Source organism: Lissotriton vulgaris, chromosome 5 (assembly GCF_964263255.1).
Source record: "Lissotriton vulgaris chromosome 5, aLisVul1.2, whole genome shotgun sequence".
In the NCBI taxonomy this organism is placed as follows: domain Eukaryota; kingdom Metazoa; phylum Chordata; class Amphibia; order Caudata; family Salamandridae; genus Lissotriton; species Lissotriton vulgaris.
Genome location: NC_141693.1, coordinates 1,240,469,041 through 1,240,490,053, shown reverse-complemented (window position 1 = coordinate 1,240,490,053; position 21,013 = coordinate 1,240,469,041). Strand labels below are relative to the sequence as shown.

Here is a 21,013-nt window from a genome sequence, read left to right as displayed (position 1 = left end):
ACATTCTCAGGTGGCTGTACTTCATTCCTGTTCTCAGGAGAGTAAGGTTGGGTCTGGTCTTCCTCAGCTGGGTACAACTGTTGTATACTAACCCGGTGGCCAGAGTTCGGATGAACCATATACTTTTGGATTGTTTTAACATAGATAGGAGTAACAGACTATGAAGCCACTGGTATGTCTGCTGCTCATAAGACCCCAGAATAGGGGACTGAAATATTTGGAAGATGGCAAGTGATGATCTTGCATGTGGACTACACTATCATTTATCTCCACAATGCACAGAAGGCCCTGTCAGGTTTGATGGAGATGCTAGATGAGTTTGGGAAGATATCTGACCTTAAAATTAACTGGACCCGGTCTTGTTTGTTCCCCCTTCGATGAATATGGAGGAACATAGAAATAACATTGCCTACAAAGTTGGAATGGAGACTAGATATGTTCAAATATCTGGGGGTACAAATTTATCATGCACCAGTCGGTTTCCTTCTGGATTGGTCTTCCACTCTCCCCTATGGGTCAAGTGGAAATAGCCAAATGTTGCTTCTACAATGACTATTATATTTCTTTGTGCATTACCAGTGATTTTAAAGAGGACATTCTTTACACAACTGCATGGTGTTCTTTCAAATGTAATTTGAGAGTAGGAAACTAGTGGCACTTCATAAGCTACAACTCCAATTGATAAAGTATGGTCTGGAAGCTCCAAATTATGAAATGTATTATGTGGCTGCCTGACTGCAATGGCTGATGTGATGGCTAGAGGTAGCTCCCATCCTCCGAAGACTGATCTGCTCCAGATGCTGCAGGGCGGAACCATCCTCAACTGGCTACTGAATTTGACGTTGGCAATAGCCAATAAGAGTAGCCTCGCAAAAGTGTTGAAAAAATGTTGATATAAATACCTTTACATGAGGTGCTAACCTTCTCCGTATGAACCACAACTACCAAATTCACAATAGTAACAGCAACCACCCATAGGGCTGTGACAGATGTTTTCTGAATATGCCATTGTCAGTTACGAGGGGAAGGCTGAAGAACTTACCTCATGTAGCATCCATGGCAAAGACGAGGCTTGCACAAAACACAAGTTCAAATTCAGAAAATGGCACTGAGGATCAGTCAGATTATAGGATTTTTACTCTCACAAAGGCCACTCATGAACATGCTGAGAAGAGGGTACAAGCTACATCCCCCATCTTATAAATAGCAATATGTACCTCTGCTGGCTCCACTGTGACAAACCTTTAACTTGGTAGACGTTCACAACAAGCCCACCAGGTCATAGTGACTATCTTCATACCTGCTTTAAGTTGAGGCAACTTACATCAGATGTTCCTGCCAGGACCACCATGCCTTGCTTTGACCCTATTATGTATCCAGGTTGGGCTGTGTGCAGCAGAGGTTGGCCCAACCTGCAATGAGATACCCAACAGAAGGCTGTGAAAATTAGCGGTTGGCCGTACGGCCTGACTGTGACGAGGCAGTGCACCCAACACTCGGGAAACAGCAACCCCTGCCTTTGTCTGTGTGAAGTGGGTGATGGCTGAAATACCTGGCATTCGGAAAGGTCCTGTCCCGAACCCCAAGAGTGGTCAACCACTGCAGCACGAGACATGGATAACTGGGTAATATGAGCCTATACTGCCATGTTACTCATAATGCAAATTTCAGACTAAAGGATGAATTAACTGATTTCTTTAGAAGTGTCTGGATCATTTGAGCATCATCAGTTAGTATTCATTGCTTACCTGGGACTGCAAATGTTTTTTTTGTTGGGGATGACACGTTTTATGCAACTATATGTATTATTAGAAGTGAGATTTTAAATGCAAAGTGCATTGTAAGGACAAGTAAACGTGGGACAGTGTAACTTTTTGCTGAAAGGGAGGATTCATTGGTAGATACTTACATCAAGGATGGGCCTGCAAGAGTGAACTTGTCAGAGGCCCAGCAATGTCAATGTGTAAAAAAACATTTTCCTTCTAACAGCGCTGTTACAACTAAGAATCAATTTTTGCCAAACTATGTATGTACTACAACATTTTTAAGTATTTTAGCATAAGCAGCATTTGCCTTGCAAGCAATGTATGTACAGATAATAAAACATGCATTTCACCTTCACAGGTTGCTCCTGCAGAGCGGTTAATCGCCCCTTCTGTGCTCGACGCAATACAGGTGACGTTCCAAGGGACTCCGACTTAGGGTCTACCAAAGAGGTTAGAGAATACCTCAGTTCTGTGGCACTACCTATGTGGGATCTGCAAGGCAAACAACCAAAGCATCAAACATTATTTATACAGAATTAGTAGATCACACATAGATTTTATACAATGTAAGCTTACGCAGCACCTCCCCATTAATAGGACTAGGGGAACTTCAAATTATACCGGTGAAACCTACGATATCCTTGAATTTTGCATAATAATTCATTTTCTTGTAGGAGACTGGTCCGCACAGAAAATGTCACTTTCTGCATGAAGCAGTTTCCAGCTGTGCCCGGTCAGAGCTGCATATCTTCTACAGTGTGGAATGTCCTGTCTCTGCAGGGCTCTCCAGAGGAGCACACGGCCCCCATTGCTGCCCTGTCAATGATATAGATTTTCAGCAGTACGAATATCTCTAGCAGCACGTGGCCATTGCTACATGATTAGCTACCTGGGAACATTGCTCCTTTGTTAGCAACTCCCAACCTACGGGTTGTTTTATTCTACCAAGGGTGCCTTCTCATTAAAATTTCTCTAGTTATACCCTAAGGTAGTTTTAACCTCACCACACGCATGATAGCACTTTACCCTAGGACTCTACCCACACACCCACATGCACCCACCGGAAGTTGTCTAAAAGATCTCCGCTAGAGTGAGCCTTCGGGGGACCCGTAGGGCATTGCACCGCCGGACCGACGAGGAGCAACTGTTCAAATGATGACGCATGACATCCTTTGGGGTGTGTGAGGGCAACATGAGACAAGAAATGTCTTTTCTGAGAACTTTTCCACACTCCTCATACTAAGTCTGCGACCTAGCGCTTCTCCTAGTTCTCTATACTACCCTTTCTGGAACAGTGCCCCCCCTTTTTGTATTTACCATTGCTACATGTAGTCACTAGTATATGACTCCTCAAATAGTATCCTGTTCCTGAACTTCATAAGGTCAAATTTTTTCCAGCCGTGCCCTTGTAGCATTATAGATCCTCAGCAGTGAGCTTCCTCCAGCAGTGCCCTTGTAGCATTATAGATCCTCAGCAGTGAGCTTCCTCCAGCTGTACCCTTGCAGCGCTATAGATCCTTAGCAGTCTGAGTTTCCTTCAGCAGTGGCCTTGCAGCGCTATAGATCCTCAGCAGTGAGCTTCCTCCAGCAGTGCCCTTGCAGCGCTATAGATCCTCAGTAGTGTGAGCTTCCTCCAGCAGTGCCCTTGTAGCATTATAGATCCTCAGCAGTGAGCTTCCTCCAGCAGTGCCCTTACCGCGCTATAAATCCTCAGCAGTGTGAGCTTCCTCCAGCAGTGCCCTTGCAGTGCTATAGATCCTCAGCAGTGTAAGCTTCCTCCAGCAGTGCCTTGGCAGCGCTATAGATCCTCAGCAGTTTGATCTTCCACCAGCAGTGCCTTACAGCGCTATAGATCCCCAGCAGTGTGAGCTTCCACCAGCAGTGCCCTTACAGCGCTATAGATCCTCAGCAGTGTGAGCTTCCTCCAGCAGTGCCCTTGCAGCACTATGGATCCTCAGCATTGCAAGCTTCCTCCAGCAGTGCCCTTGCAGCACTATGGATCCTCAGCAGTGTGAGCTTCCATCAGCAATGCCCTTGCAGGGCTATAGATCCTCAGCAGTGTGAGCTTCCTCCAGTAGTGCCCTTGCAGCGCTATAGATCCTCAGCAGTGTGAGTTTCCTCCAGCAGTGCCTTGGCAACGCTATAGATCCTCAGCAGTGTGAGCTTCTTCCAGCAGTGCCCTTGTAGCATTATAGATCCTCAGCAGTGAGCTTCCTCCAGCAGTGCCCTTGCAGCACTATAGATCCTCAGCAGTGTGAGCTTCCTCCAGCAGTGCCCTTGCAGAGCTATAGATCCTCAGCAGTAAAGCTTCCTCCAGCAGTGCCTAGTTAGTGGTATAGGAATTCATCAGTGCAGGAATCCTACAGGTGTCAACGCTATGACTATTCAGTAATATGAGATTCCTTTAGCAGTACTCAGCCAGGAATATAGGTCTGCTAAGGGCAGTGCCCTGTCACTACTACAGGTATTCAGCAGCACAGTGCAGTATCCTGTCTACTGGACTCCAGCAGTGTGAGTTTGCTCCAGCAGTTCTCGATCTGTGGTGTAGGTGTTCAGCTCCATAAACTTCCTTTAGGATTGTCTTGTCCTCCTATGAGGCTCCAGCAGTGTGAGCTTCCTGCACCAGTGCTGAGTCAGTACTACTGATATTCAGCAGTGTGAACCTCAGCCAGGGAAGACCTACCCCTGCTATGGAATCCCAGGAGTGAAGGCCTTCTGAAGAAGCGCCTGGCCATTGCTAGGGAGAAAGGTCTGTCATCTTCTGTCAAGGAGCAGATGCTGTGGAGGTCTGTTAATGTTCCTTCTTGACTGCCAGAGGAAATAGAGAGTCCTCCCTGCAGCCACAGTGCCAACTTATAATTAATAGTACAGGTTAAAGTGTCTCCTTAAGAAGGTCCCAGGTAGGTGGGAAATGTCATGAAGGAGCAGCTGGAGGATGCCCACAGAGCTCGAGAACTAGGCCACAACAGTGTTGGGCAGTTCTGGGGAAAACACTTGCAGTAATTGAGTGACAATACAGTAGCAGGACATTCCTGAGGGAACCTCACAATCCATCTCAAGGTCCTTTCTAATGGGACCTGCTTACCTCATCTCTGTGATTAGGAGCAAGTTTTAAAAAATCAGAACACCTGAAGTCTCACCTTTTCCAAAAGGGTTTGGCCAGGCTACCTTGATGATAATCAGACCTATCATATATGCTTGTATTCTTACTGAAATTATCATCTCAGCAAATTATCTTTAAACAATCAACCTCCCCTGACGGCAGTCTGAAGTGCCTTTCTGGTTACCCCAGTACTGGAAAATAACATCAACTAAAATATTAAAATAAAAATAGATAGGATGGTCTAGGTCAGTAGATATGCTAGGATACAGATGCAGAACTTTCCCACTGCTGGAGGTCGATAATTGGCGATAGACACTGTACAGGACAGATCACACCGTGAGAGTCCTATAGGAGTGACAGTGCACTGCCATTACTCAGAGGGGACTCCAACCCCCAGCAAGGTCCTGCAAGCCCTGTCTTACGAGCCAGGAGGCGCCGAACATGCACTGTGTTTGCCCGGAGGCTTACAAAAACACTTGTGGCACCCGCTTTGCGGGAGCCATTTTGCCGGTACTCAGAGGGGACTACAACCCCCAGCAAGCCCTGCAAGCCATGCCTTATGCGCCAGGAGGCACCCATATTCTTAAAATTGAATAAAATTGAGTTGAAAATTAATTATTTTTTTTCCATGTATAAATCATGCCCCTCTGTAAGTGACATAAAGCTGGGGGGACTCCTGTCTGGGGCCTGATGGTGTGATCCAAGTACCGCAGATGAACAGCTCCCAAGATAACACAGCACCATCCCTAATTAGCAAGTCTAATACTAATCATGCCATCCATATACCGGGGGAACCAGCCACCGCACCCCTGATGGCCCACACTGAAGGACAGGTAAAAAGTAAGGTGGGCCCATCACTCACATACCCCTTCTCAGCCCCAAACATGGCTACAGCTACAAATCTTAGTATTATTGATCTTCCCCCCCAATCAGCGCTGTTAGTTTCCATCTTAACAGGGGTCCCCACACTTACTTTTGGCACTAAGGAAAGATCTTTGGATCTTATTCATAAGACCATTCATGGGTGCAACAACAATATGATAAATGGCCCCCAGCTTACTACTGACATTATCATGGCTAGAAGCGTGGGGTGGATAGGCTATGGGACCAAGAAAACTGTTGAGGGAGACTGTATTATTGTTAACTTTAAGAATCCTATGCAGGCTAGAGCAATGGTAGGCTCTCAAGTTAGGGATGGTATTAAGGCCAGTATTAGAATAGTATCTTTCTTTACTGTCGTCCTGTCCCCCTAAACTGCTCCTGGCAAATCCTGAATGGCAGTTTCCATTCAAGCTGGTCTAGCTCCCTCAAGAAATTTTTTTAATTCAGGGTCAACCTTGACTAATCGTTTTCACACCTATTCTGTCCGTCGAGCCTTGATGAAAATGACTGACTATTCCCTGTGGCTAAAAACACCTTGGGCAAGATGCCGTCATTAAATACCCCTATTAAACTATGTGTCTCTGTGCTCACACCTCCTCCACTACTACTGCTGGATAATTTACCTATGTCCACTTCTACCTTGGCCAGCTCTGTAGACCCCATTGTGAAAGTATTGTCTTGGAATATAGCTGGACTTAGGTCTAAACAGGGTAATATCCACTTGGAACAGTTTCTTGGTACATATCATATTATTGCTTTACAGGAAACATGGGAGTCTGAAAACTGTTTTTATTTAGATGGTTTTACTACCTTCTGTAAATATGCTCTCCCCTCAAATATGGGAAGAGCCAGAGGGGGTCTGTTTTTAATGTTCCTACCTAAGCTCTCTTATCAAGCAAAATTGAAAATTGATTGATTGTCGTTCACCTAATGTGTTAGCAGTGGCACTGTCGCACAAGAATTTTCCCACTCTGTTAGTGGTCAACTTTTATAACTCCCACACCAGATCACACGAGACAGAACATCTTTCAGTTATGGAGGATTTATCAGAAAGCTATGGGGAAGGAAGCCAGGCCTATCATGACACACTAATTTTAGGGGACTTTAACATCCATCAGTGTAGTCTTAATTGTACTCCCATACGGGAGGTGAAGGACGGTTATGATCTTTTTAATCATTTTGAGCACACATCATCGGACATTTATTTAGGAAGTTTTCTTTCAGACCACAATCTGTTATGTTTACTGCAATCAAATGCATTAGCTCTGGTCCCCACCTATGTAGGTAGTGGAAGCTCCAGTGTTATTGACTTCATAATGATATCTGTATCATTACAGATAGCATTGTAGCATCAGCTGTCAATAACCTACGTATCATGTGGAACAGTCTTAGTGATCATATTCCCTTAACACTGGATGTCTCCCTGTTGGCCACCTTTAAGGGGGAGATGGGGGGCAGGGAGGGGGCTCAAGTCAAATTTCGAACGAAAATATTAGCACTAAACATCAAGCAAGGAGACTGAAGTGGGAAAGGGTTACTCTGGTGAGTTTCTTGGATAATTTGTATTCTATCTGTGCACCGGAGTTCCAAGTGTGTATGGGTCATGCTTCACAAGACAAAGACACTCTTGAAGCTTTTGACAGAATTATTGAGCAGGTGGCAACTGACCTAACTTCTAAATCTAGAACCAGCTGCCCAAAAGTCAAAAGGTGGTTTGACAAAATGTGTTTGGCTGCCCACAAGGAATTAAAACAGGCCCCGATTCAAAACCCAAGGGATGCAATATTGATTAGGTGTCGTAGGAAGGCCTATGCATTTGCAATCCAGGCAAGGAAGAAACAGATAGGGGAGCAGGCCTGGGAAGCACTTACTAAAGCCAGTGTTTTGGCCGACAGTACTAGATTTTGGTTGGTGGTTAATAGCCCTTATTTCTCAGCTATACCTAATTCTAGTAACGAATGCATGATACCAGCTGAGCTCTGGTCCAGCATTTCAGTAACATCTATAGCGATATAAATTGGGAATCTGCAGTGGGACAATCAGTTCCTGGCCCATCTAGTAATCCCCTCCATTTCAATATAGATGAGGTTCACAAAGCTATAGTCTCAACCTCGGCAGGAAAGGCACCTGGTCCAGATGGGGTACCCGCTGACCTCTATAAGACTGATCCTAAGGTTTGGGCCAAGGTTTTAACCCATGTTTTTAATGCAGCGTGCATCAAGGGTCTTCCTCCATCTTGGGCTAAGGCGGTTATCATCCCTATATTTAAAAAAGGAGCCCAGGATGATCCCGCCTGTTACAGACCTATCTCCCTTTTAGATTCTGTGGCTAAAATACTGGGAAAAGTAACTCTGGATCGTCTCACAGGATAACTCGATCAGGCCAATATCATCTCCGATCTGCAATATGGTTTCAGGCAGGGGAAAGGGACCCTGGACCAGTGCTTAAACCTGCATCTAGTCATTGGGAAGTACACCATTGCCAAGAGAGGAGTCTTACATCTGGCTTTCAAGGACCTAACCTCAGCCTTTGACTATGTCAACAGGTCTAAGCTGTGGCTAGTGTTACGTGGCTTAGGGACAGATGCAGAGCTACCGCCCATGAAAACACTGTAGCAGCAGTAAGGTACAACACAGGTGGTAGTTTGACAAATCCATGGGATGTAAAAAGGCGGTCAGGCAGGGGCGCATTTTGGCCCCTTTGCTGTTTACACTTTACATTCATAAATTGGGAGAAACCCTAACAGCTTGTTGTGAAGACATTCCCAGAGCCTGCTCCAAATGTTCCCCGCATCATCGGAGAAGGCAGCGGGGCTCTTGGACTTTGTGATGTATGGCAGGGGAGTTCTGGAGCATCGCTGCAAGGCTGCAAGCACTATTGCAGGGACTCCATTTCCCAGGAGTCCCTGCCTGGCCAATTGCCGACACCTGGCCCGCTCTCCCTGCAAGCCCCGCCCCCTGTGTGTCACTTAGTCCTTATTAGCGTTATCGCATACCGCTGCGCGGGAGCATCCTGGGAGAAGCCCCGGCAAAGGTTGGGCCGTTTGAGGCCGTTAGAGAACGTTAGAGACCGGACCGGGCCACCCCCCTAACATTTCACTTTCCAGGACATCTGACCTCTACTCCCCCGCCTGGCTACACAGAAGTTCTGCCCAAACAAAATGGCAATGAGGGAAACAAGAAGCAAGGCAGCCACCATGGTCACAGGTACTTTGGACAATTTTCTTGCAAAGGCCAATACCGTGGTAAACAAGGGGCTCACAGTTTTAGAAAAACAAATAGCCGAAGGAATTGAAAGCTCGTACCTGGCTTCACCGGGGTCATCTTCTAACGTTAGATCGTCACTACTGCTAGATGCTACACATTTATCACAAATGGATAGCATTGATCAAACTATAGAATCTGTCCTACAGCAGCCTAGGACACCATCTAACTCACACAGGGATAGAGACTCAGTACACATTACTGATGAGGTGGCATCCTCCCCTACTGTAGAGCTAGCCCTACCCAGGGATTTGGGGAATGGTTCTACTGTAACAGATTATATGGGTCACAGAGAGGACGCTGTCCCGAAAAGGAAAAGATCGAGGAAGTCCAAAGGTGCTAAAAGGGCTAAAGTAGACCCCATAACAAACACTGCTGAAGACAGCACGGACACCCCCGGAACCTCCTCCATGGGGAGTGTCACTGAAACGGCGAGTCCTGTACCCCACGCCCCCAACCCCATACCCTCGCACACCGGTCCATTCATCTTTGGAGGGGGACTTTCTAAGACCTCAGAGCATATTATCTGCTCACTTACTGGTATTATCAAAAGTCTTTTGGACCCTCTCTCCCTCAAATTAGACTGCATTGAGGCTAGACTTTTAGCTTTAGAAAGATTGGGTGGTAGCGGCGGAGATCAACAGGGGTTACGACTAAGCACAAATGGAGCTAACGGTGCTAATGCTGGGATTACTCTCTCCCCTAGTGCTTCTATTACCGTGGCTCCTATTCTGCCAACAGCTCCTTCCCGGGAGAACGTCACCACAATCTCCCCACCACAACCTGCCCCTGTACCCCTCCCTAGGCAACTGCCTCCAGTGCCAACTGTTAGGAGGTCGAAGCCACCTACCTCGGCTAGCCCATCCGGACAGGAGAGACTACCTAATGAAACAGCTAACTGCCCAAACTGGTTAGCTAACACCTTTAACTGGCGAAAAGCAGTTAACCTGCCACCTGAGGCGGCGGCCTACACTGCAATTCTGATGGGGTACCGGAGGTTTCCACCAACGTGGTGGAATCTTACGATTCCCTACGTAACAAAGTTATTAGCTGGCTAAATGTCCAAAGGCCCCTACCACCAAACCTAAGAGGAGAAGTACTCATGGTCAGAAGGGTCCCATGGGTTGGATACACTGTCAAGAAAAATGTGGAAGATTGTATAATTGTAAGCTTTAAGAGTCCACAGGTTGCTACGTACATTTGTAATTGGCTTGGGAGTCCAGGAAACACATCCATAGAATTGGTCCCCCTGTCGTTCTTCTATCCTAATGTACAAGAAGTGACTATGAGGAGGGACAACGGCTGGACTAGGGTGGGATTTGCTGTTGATGGGTCAAGGTATAGGCCAACCCGTTATGATATCCCTGCTCAAGGAAACTATGTACACCCCAACAGATTCAGTTACCTCGATCAGGTTGACTGACTCCAGAAGGGCGCATCTTCTGGGTACTCTCAAGGTATCGTTGGCGAAACTGTTGGGCAGGGTACAGGGAGAGATGCAACTGATACCACCACACGAGACCCTGACGCATCTCCCCGGGAGAGCTTAATCTCTATCAGCTCCCAGGGCCAAACAGATAACTTACTTCCGAGTCCACCTGGTCCTAATTTAGCATCCGAAGCCCCACCTGTGTTGGGAACATCACTGCACAGGCCCGAACTGCCACCATTAGGTACCGCTCCTGAGATGACCAGGGGGTTGGTAGCAAAGACTCCCGCAGGAATCATGAAGGTGCTCTCCTGAAATGTGGCAGGAATTGCCAACAAATTAGATACAAATGACTGGGCTTCCCTAGTAGGCAGTAGTGACATCTGTCTCTTCCAGGAGACTTGGACCAGGGAACCCCTCCGTAGAGCAGGTTACGCAATCTTCTGCATTAATGCCAAGTGGAATGGCAAAGGGAGGCCTTCAGGTGGTCTGGCGGTCTGGGTGGCCACTCATATCGGGTGTAATGCGGAGATTGTACCTACTTCTTCTGAGGACATACAATGTGTTCTACTTAAATGGCCCAATGACTTCAATCTGGCAATCATTAATGTGTACTCTCGCCCAGTTAGCGCGTCCATGGAATCGCCTACTTTGGACAATCTTTCATCGTTCTTGGGTCAACTCCCCATCGACTGTAAGATAGTGATGGGTGGAGACTTTAACTGTCACTTTGAACCCCTTGAAGGTTTGAAGGAGGGTGCCCTAACTGCTGAAGACGATTACTGGGGGATCCCGCCATGCCAATCCCTTCATCCTAAATCATGGTCCCCTCTTGCAGTGCAAATTATGTCTCTGACTCTGAACTTTGCGCTAAGGGCTTGTAACGGGCACACGCCATCTGACACCCCTTCATCGTGTACCTTCAATAGGAAGGAACACGAATCGCGCCTGGCCTATATCTTTGTAGACACAGGCCTGTGGTCTAAGGTTCAGGATTTTAAGGTCATTGAAAGAACAGACAGTGACCACAATGCCCTTTGCTTAGACATGGCTCACCACGCCCCTGCTGTTGGGTCGCTATCCACCGATCCCAGCGAAGACCTAGGGAATCTGGTTCTTAGCTCCAACAGACGTAGGGTAAGATGGGGGAAATTGGTAAACTCAAAAGAGAGTATAAGTAAAATTTATGAACTAGCACTCCCTAAGCTAGATGAAATGGACAGACTGATTAACCAACCGAGACCCGCAGATTTTAATGAGAAATTAGCCCAAATCCATATAGATTTAGTGGGAACTCTAGGAGAGGTTTTCTACCCGGTGGTGGTGCCAAGGAAGAAAAAGACTCAAACCTCAGCTTGGTATAATTCCTCCTGTAAAAAGATCAAGACAGAGCTGATCGCCACAATAAAATCAGGCACTAATAAGGACAAGGTAGCTGAGCTTAGGCGGAAATACAGGGAAGCCATGGCACAAGCAAAGTCTGATTGGAACTGGAATACATGGCAGGACCTCTCCCTAGCACTAGAAGCGAAGGATTGTAGAAAATGTTGGTCCTTGGTTAACACCGGCTCAGGAGAACCAAAAACTGCAGTGTAGCCAAACATAGCAGCCTCTGTCTGGGAAGCCCATTTTAGCAAACTGTACCAAGATACCCTTGAATTTTCTAATGATGTGGTACCTGACACCTTACCTGACCCTGTAGTTGGATTAGAATTTACATTAGGCGAGGTAGTTAGCGCAATAGGGAGACTGGCGTTGGGGAAGGCCCCGGGACTTGACAGATTGCCTGGCGATCTCTTTAGACATCATCCAGAGATCTGGGGCCCGTACCTCCTAATCCTTTTTAATTCCATCGCGGGGGTATGGAGATCCCCTGTACTTGGCTGGGGGCAGAGATAGTACCAATCTTTAAAAAGGGCTCTCCTCTGCTCCCAGCCAACTACAGGCTGATCAGCCTTATAGATATCCCCCAAAAATTATTCTCTCGCCTTCTCTTGGACCACCTGCTAGACTGGATGGAGGAAAACGCGATCCTTAGTCCCCTCCAGGCGGGCTTCAGGAAAAACACGTCCACCATGGATCAGATTTTCCGCCTCGTTCTCCTCTATTGGAAAACTGTGAGGATCGAGGGGGGTAGGCTGTACATGGTGTTCGTGGACCTGAGGTCCGCCCTTGACCTGGTTCCCCGTAAGAAATTATGGGAGGTCTTTAAGGAGCTGGGTGTTCCTATTCAACTACTACATGCCATAATTAGGCTCCATGAAAGCTACTTTGCTCAGGTTAGGTGTGGGAGGGATGGAGCGTTGTCATCTAGGTTCCCAGTTCTCAGAGGGGTAAGAAAGGGTTGCGTTCTTGCGCCAACCCTCTTTTGCCTCTTTGTTAACAGTGTCATATCCCATCTTGACAATGTCAGGGACAATGACGCCCCCCTGTTGGCACGCAGGAGGGTAACGGCTATCATGTTTGCCCACGATACCCTCCTGCTTTCCAAATCCCCGATGGGGATCCAACGGATATTAGATGGGTTTGGTGTTTTCTGTAGGCAACACGGTCTGGAGATCAATACAGAAAAAAACAAATTCATGATATTCAACCCCTCCCCTAAAACCAGGCCTAATCCAACACTGGGTTCAGCAAGACTGGAAAGAACAAAAACGTTCCAGTACCTGGGGGTAACCCTACATGAGAACCCTTCTTGGGACCCTCAGATAGCCAGATCCCGGCTAAAGCTGTCCCAATTCTCGGGGGCAATTTTGAAGGTCGCAAACACATCTACCTTTAAACCCATTAGCCCGGCTGTAGAGATGTATAAAACCCAAGCTAAAGCGGCCGCAACCTATGGTAACGAGTTATGGGGGCACAAAGCTGGGACAGAACTTGTCAGAGTAGAAAATAACTTCCTCAGACGTCTCTTGGCCCTCCCCCAAGGCACACCCTTGCTTCCCCTAAGATTAGATGTGGGTCTCCCGTCGATAGGCGAGGATTTGGAACTAAAACCGCTAAGGTTCTGGCACAGGCTCTGGACCACCGGCGAGCTTGTACACTATAGGCAAGACCTCACCAATGTAATGAATCTCAACCAGCATGACAGAATCCCGTGGCTGGCCTTTATAAAGAGAGAACTGTACCGTTTGGGACTCCCCGAGCTATGGGAGTTTCCTGAACAAGGCTGTCAAAGGGTCCCTCGCAAAAGAATGGTTGAAATATTCAAGAAGAAAAGTCTAGTCTCTCTTGTGTGTGCACCCAACAATGGCACCCTGACTGAACAATTCCTGGATTCAAAAAATTCCTATCATTTTGAAGGTTTTATGGACATCATATTTCCTATTTTAGCAAGGAAACTGTTTATTCAATGGAGGCTAAGCACCCTGCCCCTCAAAACATCTACCGGCAAATGAACAATGAGGGATGATAAAATTTGTTCAGGGTGCAGAAACCATGATGAGGAAGAAATTCACGTTCTGTTTTTTTGCCCGGCCTACAATAGACCAAGGAAATACTGGCTAGCGCCATTGTGTAGGAACTTGGGCATAAGGAACTATTTACATTCGCACAGAATACTGAAGACAAGTACCCTGCCCCACATAGTCTTTGCAGTTGCCAAGTTTATAATGGCCATGTGGCAGATAAGGGGAAAATAGCAAAAGACTAAATACAGATATGAATTGTAATGTAAATTCCTACTCATGTACAGATTCTCCAAGGAAATGAACTCCTATGAAATGTACCTTGGCATGTTTTACTGTATGTGGATGTCTTTTAAATGTTTAATGTTTTTATTGAATCTTTTATGGTCTTAAATGGCCGAAATAAAGAGTTTTTGGATTTGGATTTGGATTTGTTAACCAACTCATAATTAATGACTGCACCAGTTTGGATGGGGCTTTACGTATTCCCAGGTTGAAATATATAAAGGAGCAGACTGGATGGCTCGGCTGCCCTGACCTGTTCCTGAATCCAGGGGCATTGGGCAAGACTGCTATCAGAAAATTTAAAAAGTAGCTTTTGGATAAGCGGCAAATGTTTAGGGAGGAGTCGTTATTAGCAAAACCGTCTGTGAGAAGATTTGTTATACTGAGCATGGGTCGACAGATGCAGCCTTACTTATCCTATGTTAACAAAGCATATCACCGCTTTGTTTTGACCAGATTTCGTTTGAATCTGGTCCCTTAGCTTTTGGCTTTTGCCCTAGGTTTTTCGAAACCGGATTCACTCAAACCCTGCCCTTGCAAAAAAATTTCAGATCAGGACACATTACATTTCATGTTTTTCTGCACCTTGTTCGACTCTCAGCGCAGGAACCATGTTTTACCTTTCTTTAAAGACCGCCAGTTTGTCCAAGTGAGGCCGCTTTGACTTATCTTCAAACGTTATCCTCCCCCACAGTCTGCCTGGGGGTTGCAAGCTTTTTATTAGCGGCCATTACATATAGGAAAAGTTTGCTGGTGCTAGAGTCAGTCTGTTCTCTTACTAAGGGGCCGATTCCGATCTGGGTTGGAAAGCACTCCGACCGAGCCGGATCCGTGGTGTTTTCGACCGATCCGGACTCCTACAGTCCGACCGAGCGAGTACGATGTGGCCGTATGCTCGCACTCGGTTCGGTCGGACTCCCTTAGAAGTCAATGGGAGCCGGTCGTATGACGCATACATGGGCTCCCATTGACTGAATGGGTATGTCTCGCACAAGTACGCCCCTACAGTGGGTACGTGTTGGTGCCATCTGCACGGTACATGCCTGTGTTGGGGAGACCCATGGGTCTCCCGTTTTGTGCGAGTCGTAAGGCTGCAGGTAACAGGGGGTCTGACGCGGACCCCTGAAGTCCAACTCCGGGAGCCATTGCGAGCCAGATGCTCCGACTCGATCCGGCTGTCCGAATCGAGCATCGTATTAGCTCGGTCGTGAAACATCTCCATTGCGCGCCACGGTTTTCTTGTGACCAAGTCGTTTGGACCCGGAAATGATTCGGTCGGCGATTTTGTGCTTGTTCGCATCGCACTTCGACGTCCGGACCCATGTACGACTCGGATGGAAATTCAGCCCCTGAATTGGATCCGCTAATGCCGAGCCCGGTTCGGTGCCCTACCGACCGAGATCGGAATCGGCCCCTTAATGTGCATTTCATCAGATAGCTCTAAATATACTTTGGTCTTATATTTAGTGCTTTTTTGTAACCTATATTGTTGCTATATTTGTAGATTTATACATGTATGATGAAATTGCTAATTGGGATGCCTTTATATTGTTTTGCATAGGCATTTTTAGAAAACAATTTTTTTGTGTGTTTTAAGGTTTTATGTATTAATACCCTTCAATGAATTTTGCTTTTATGACTCTTGGGTGTCGAATAAAGTATCTTTTGACTTGACCTGACTTGACACTGCTGCAGAAGGTCATATTGCTAAAGTCATCAAGACTTGCCAGGTATAGTGTTGGGAGAGATCTCACACTGCTTGCAGGGCACTTCTGGAAGAAGTTCCCATTGCAGTTCTCACATATCAGTAACATGATATTACTGGAAGTTGTTCACTTTGGTGGAGTCTGCGAGCAGTGCCAGCACAATACTTGTACCTTTGGGTGCAATAGATGTGTAAATACACGCTGGACGAATCTTGCTTTGTTGACTCAGTCATCCCTATCAGGGCAGTACTGGAGAAGGCTTTCTTTCTGGGAGGCCTTCTCCACAGATATGCCACGAGTGAAAGAAGCTTGCAATGTGGGAAGTCTCAAGGACTTGCCATGAAAAGTCTCTTATATAAGGGATGCTGGTGGAGGCACAGTTATGCTCATAGGACGCTGCAGGAGCAATCTCACGCTGAAACAGGTCACAGCTGGCAGGGACATTATACAGTTGGGCCAGCCAAAAGTGGCTTTGCTCTAGGACGCTACTTAGACGAGGGTTGCACTGTAAGGACCTTATGATACAGATAAGGTATGATTGGAAAGAGCTGTCAGATCCCATTCGGGGTGAGCAAAGAACAGGCCCATTGGTGGTTGGGGTCCGTTGCCTCTGGTATCTGGAGGCTCATCCTACTATGGCTCTGCAAACTGGGCCAAGTTCGCTCTTTCCACAGTTGACGTAAGGGTTGTGAGGGCGACCAGTCAGGGGTTTCTCTGCGAGGTAGCATGGAGGGCACAGAGTCAGAACTCAACAGTCAAACAACAGACACAATGTTTACTTTCCAGCCCATTGCTTGTCTTAAGAAGTACTTTAATGTCACAGAAAAATGAAATGCTACACACAAGAGTGAGGATCAATACAGGATTTGATATTCCCAAATTACAGGTTCCTGCCAAAAGTCCCACTACCCCTAAACCACTTTTGCCATATCCATTGGAATTGCCCTGAGGACTTTGGCATTTAATAGGGATAACAGGAAGTGGGCAACAACAGGCACAGGTGTTGTGGAAAATTAGAGAAATTGATGTACATAAACAGCGGTCATTTCCCTTTTCCCACTCCTCTCCCTGTAAGCACCATGAATACCGTAAAATGTTGACCGCATCACTCCGCCAGCAAAAGCCCGCGCCCATGTGTATAAGACAGCCATTTTTAGGCACCCTGGCCTTTTTCCCGCTCATTAGAATCACCGGTTTCTCTTCTGCACGTATTTGAACCCCCCCCTCTCACATGCATAGACCATGAAACCCTCTCCCTCTGCGCGACCCTGCCCTGAAAGGCAACCCTCCTGCTTGACCCACGCAAACCCCCCATTTCCTCTTGAAGAAGCATCCTTCGCCTCGGCTGACATAGCCCTCCCCAGCTGCACCTGACTACCCCCGCTCTCTCATGTACGGGTCATAAGACCTCTCTCTCTGTGCGACTCAGTCCCTGTGCACACCCTGGCTTCCCCCCCCCCCCCCCTCCCCTTCTCCCTCACGAGGGCAAGTCATAAACCTTCTTCTTCTGCAAGACCCTGTCCTTGGGAGTCATGGCTGCGCCTGACCAGCACCTCCTTTCCTTTCATGAATAACCCCTCTGTTAGTAAACCCTCCCTCCGCGATTGACTGTCCACACATGTCTGAGGTCATCGCCTAAGCCAGGAGATACTGTTTACTGCTTATTGTATGGAGTCACTCCTCTTCAAAGGACCCACTATTGATCCTGGCCACCCCACCCCCTGGGCTACGATCAGGCGCACACATCCTAAAAATTGGCGGAACACTCAGCTGCGTGATTACCCTCCCCTCTTATCAGCAGGTCAAGGGTCCCTATTGTGAATGTATGTGGGGTAGGATTGACACGAGGATTATGGGGATGTCTTTTCCGTGTTTCACAATGTCATGATTGTAATGCTAAGTGTTTTGTAAGGTATAAAAGACGATGTCTCAGCTCACTTGTTAGAGCACCTCCTGAAAGACACTGTGTTTCGTGTCCGAAATGACAGGCTCTCCTCATGAGTAATAAATCCTGTTCTTGTGACTCCTGCTTCCAGCGCCCGTCTCTTTATTTTGGTAACTATTCAGAATGGGAACTAAGAGGCGACTTGCGCCAGCCGTCCGGGCATCAATACTAGTATGGGCTCACTTTCAACAATTGGCGTCCCAACGCGGGGTCCATCAGTGACATGAGGTCCAGTAAGAGAGATCCAGACGATGAGGTGAATATCTAAATGATCGGAGTATACCTGCCTTGAGAGGGCCCTCGTCCGGCTGCCGATTGAATGAACTTCACCGATTCTGAACGGACCTCTCTCGAGTGACCTACTGTCCTGACTGGAATCCCACAGGAATGCTGCATAGAGTAAGAGAACGATCGGGCGCTGGAAGGGGAAGACGAAGAACTATCCGCATGGTCCGGTCCGGGTAAGATTAAGTAGGGTGTTTTTACGCCTGATTGGTAGGGTGGTTTTATCCACCTGATTGATTGATTGATTGTATTGGAATCGGTATTTGAATACTGATATTGTTGTTATTGGTTTATTTAGCTTTGGATGCTACTTGAAATATTGGTTCTCTTCTCGAGAACGAGACATTCTCTGTTTGCAAACAGCGGTGAATAGGAACGTTCGTCCCTCTTTGCAGATAGAGAAGGGTAGGTTATGCCCCTTTATGATTTCGTCAGGCCTACCTTTCTCTCCACTGATTGTTTGAAATCGATTAATAATCGATTGTTGCTTTTTGAGATCTTCCCTGTCTACAAACAGAGACGAATAGAAATATTCTGTCTTCCTTTAAAGATAGCGAAGGGCAGGTAATGCAGACGTTTGTCCCCGTTGTAATCCGTCATGCCTGTTTTTCTCCCCACTGATTGATTGATTGACTGGACATTGTTGTTCCAGGAATTGTTTGTTTGAGGTATTTTCTATTTGCAAACAACGTGGAATAGAAATATTCTGTCTAGTCTTTGCAAGTAGTAAAGGGTAGGTTATGCCCCTTTATGATTCGTCAGTCCTACCCACTCCCCACTGATTGACTATTTATTTGGGGGGTAGCTCACCTGGTCCGCCCAGGAGGCTACCCTTATGGAGGGACATATGCTCCCCACTCGTTGGCCATTTATTGGAGGTAGGCCATCTGGTCCGTCCAGGAGGCTACCCTGGTAATTGGAGGTACATCATTTGGTCTGTCCAGGATGATACCCTAATGAAGGAATATATGTTCCCCTTTGATCGATAATCTAGTTCCACCCCGGACCATTTATTGGAGGTAACTCATCTGGTCCGTCCAGAAGTACCCCTAATGAAAAGGACACATAAAAAAAATAAAGTGATCACCGTACCCTGTTAACAGAAACTTTAGCTCGAAACACGCTAAGGAAAAGAAGGAAAAAATAAAAAGAAATCGGGCTAAGTCAGTAACCCTCTGATGAGCTTTCGACTTCACTAAAAATAAAAAACATTAGAAACAGTTCGTAATAAGAAATATAAAATGGCGAAAAATTTGACAGCAAGACAGCCACGAGGTAGCTAGGTTCCGCTGCCTACTCCCGCTCCAAACATGTCTGCCTCATTGCCCACCACGCCCAAATAACGGTCACATGAAATAGATACAAATCAATGGGTACCTACCCCCATTCCGGAAGCTCCCGAAGTGCAACAGGTCCGTGGTTACGCCCATCCGGAAGGCGAGGCCTCGATGCATGCAGGGCTCGCCTGGCCGCAGTCGGAAGGGGAGGCTGTGGGGCGGACGGCCCAAAAATCGTAATGACCTCTCCTTCTCCCCTCTTCTGCTGCCCTGCAGGCCACGGGGGGGGCTGTCTTGCCTCAGCCACCGACCCCCCCCATCTTCATTGCCTGGCATGGCTGTACCAAAGCGGTGGAGCCGAGGAACGGCGCGGGGTCGCTGGAAGGGGGAGGCGGCGCGAACGAGCCTCCCCCACCTCCCTCCAGGTGGAGGCTTCCAGCGACACCCCAACACTCCTGCTTGAAGAAGGGGTCCATATCAAAAAGCGGGTTTCCTTGCCCGGGATGGGCACACGCCCTGTACTCCACGACCTTGAAGATTCTAAAAGAGCCCGGGGGGCCGACCTCTCCACGAGGCGCCCCCCGCCCCGTCCTCCGATGGAGCCACGAGACGTCGGCGCACTCCTGCCGGCGCCAGCCTCAGTTTGGAAATGACTAAAATCCTGCAAAGATACAGATTTGTTCAGTTCCGGTGGAACACCAGAATGACCCGGTAGGAAAAGATTGTTGCCTCCCTCCCCACTTTTTGACTGATGATTCATATTGTTAGTCTGCCACCCCATTACAAAAACTTTTTGAACTGCCAAAAGAGGTTCTGGTCCAACCACGAGTCATTGGAGACATTCTGACTACACTGGAATCTGTCTGACCTCGTCCAAAATGGCGCCGATACAAAATGAAACTTTCAAACTCCCTGTTCACCCGGATTGCTCAAATCTCGATGCTCTGAGATATGTATGCATTTTTTGGACAATGAAAGTAGATAAGATGGATAGTGATTATGTGCTTAGAGAAGAAAGCAATGTAAGACAGATATTGATCATGTGTTTGGACAATGAACTGATTTAGGGTGGGTACTAATTATGATTGGGAGCAATGAATTGGTGTAATTTAGGCACTGAGTGAGCATTTGGATAATGAATTAATGAATTAATTGAAAAACTGAATTCTTGACATGCATCATGCTTGCCCTGTAGGAAAGTTCGATACGATTTTATTGCACTGCTGCACTTTATGCAATGAACGGCCACCAACTTCGTTCCTCTTATGTACAGTTCCAGTCTGCTCCGTGGCCAGTCCACTGGGTTGTAGGCCCGTATTTGTACACCAACACTTTTTATTAAAGGTATTTTTGAAAAAGAAAGTATAATTGTAGCGGTTGCATTAATGAGTTTTGAATGTATTACTACTGTGGGCGAAGAATAAGTATGATTAAGGCTGAAGGTTAAAAGGGGCCGATATTTAGCAGCTACGTTAATGTGTCACAGGCAGCCGGAAAAGTGTTTTAGATGCCCTTAAACGACACCACAGAAATGCCACCTGACCGCCACCCTTGCACGCAACCTAAAGGGGTCGCGACCAAGTAACTCATGTAGATACGCAGATCGTCAATGATTATCTATCTGACACTACTGGTCCCTCTGGGCTTAAATGCCGAGATGGTAGA

General features: G+C 47.0%; 1 protein-coding gene across 1 annotated transcript in view; it reads right to left on the bottom strand.

The window, feature by feature from the left end:
- The window catches only part of PPFIA4 (PPFI scaffold protein A4), a 2,319,747-nt gene that overhangs the window by 1,421,067 nt on the left and 877,667 nt on the right, over positions 1 to 21,013 (bottom strand). Inside the window, exon 12 of the mRNA XM_086923084.1 lies at positions 2,117 to 2,258. Within this exon, the coding sequence (XP_086779210.1) occupies positions 2,117 to 2,258 (142 nt within the window). The remainder of the gene's footprint in view (positions 1 to 2,116; positions 2,259 to 21,013) is intronic.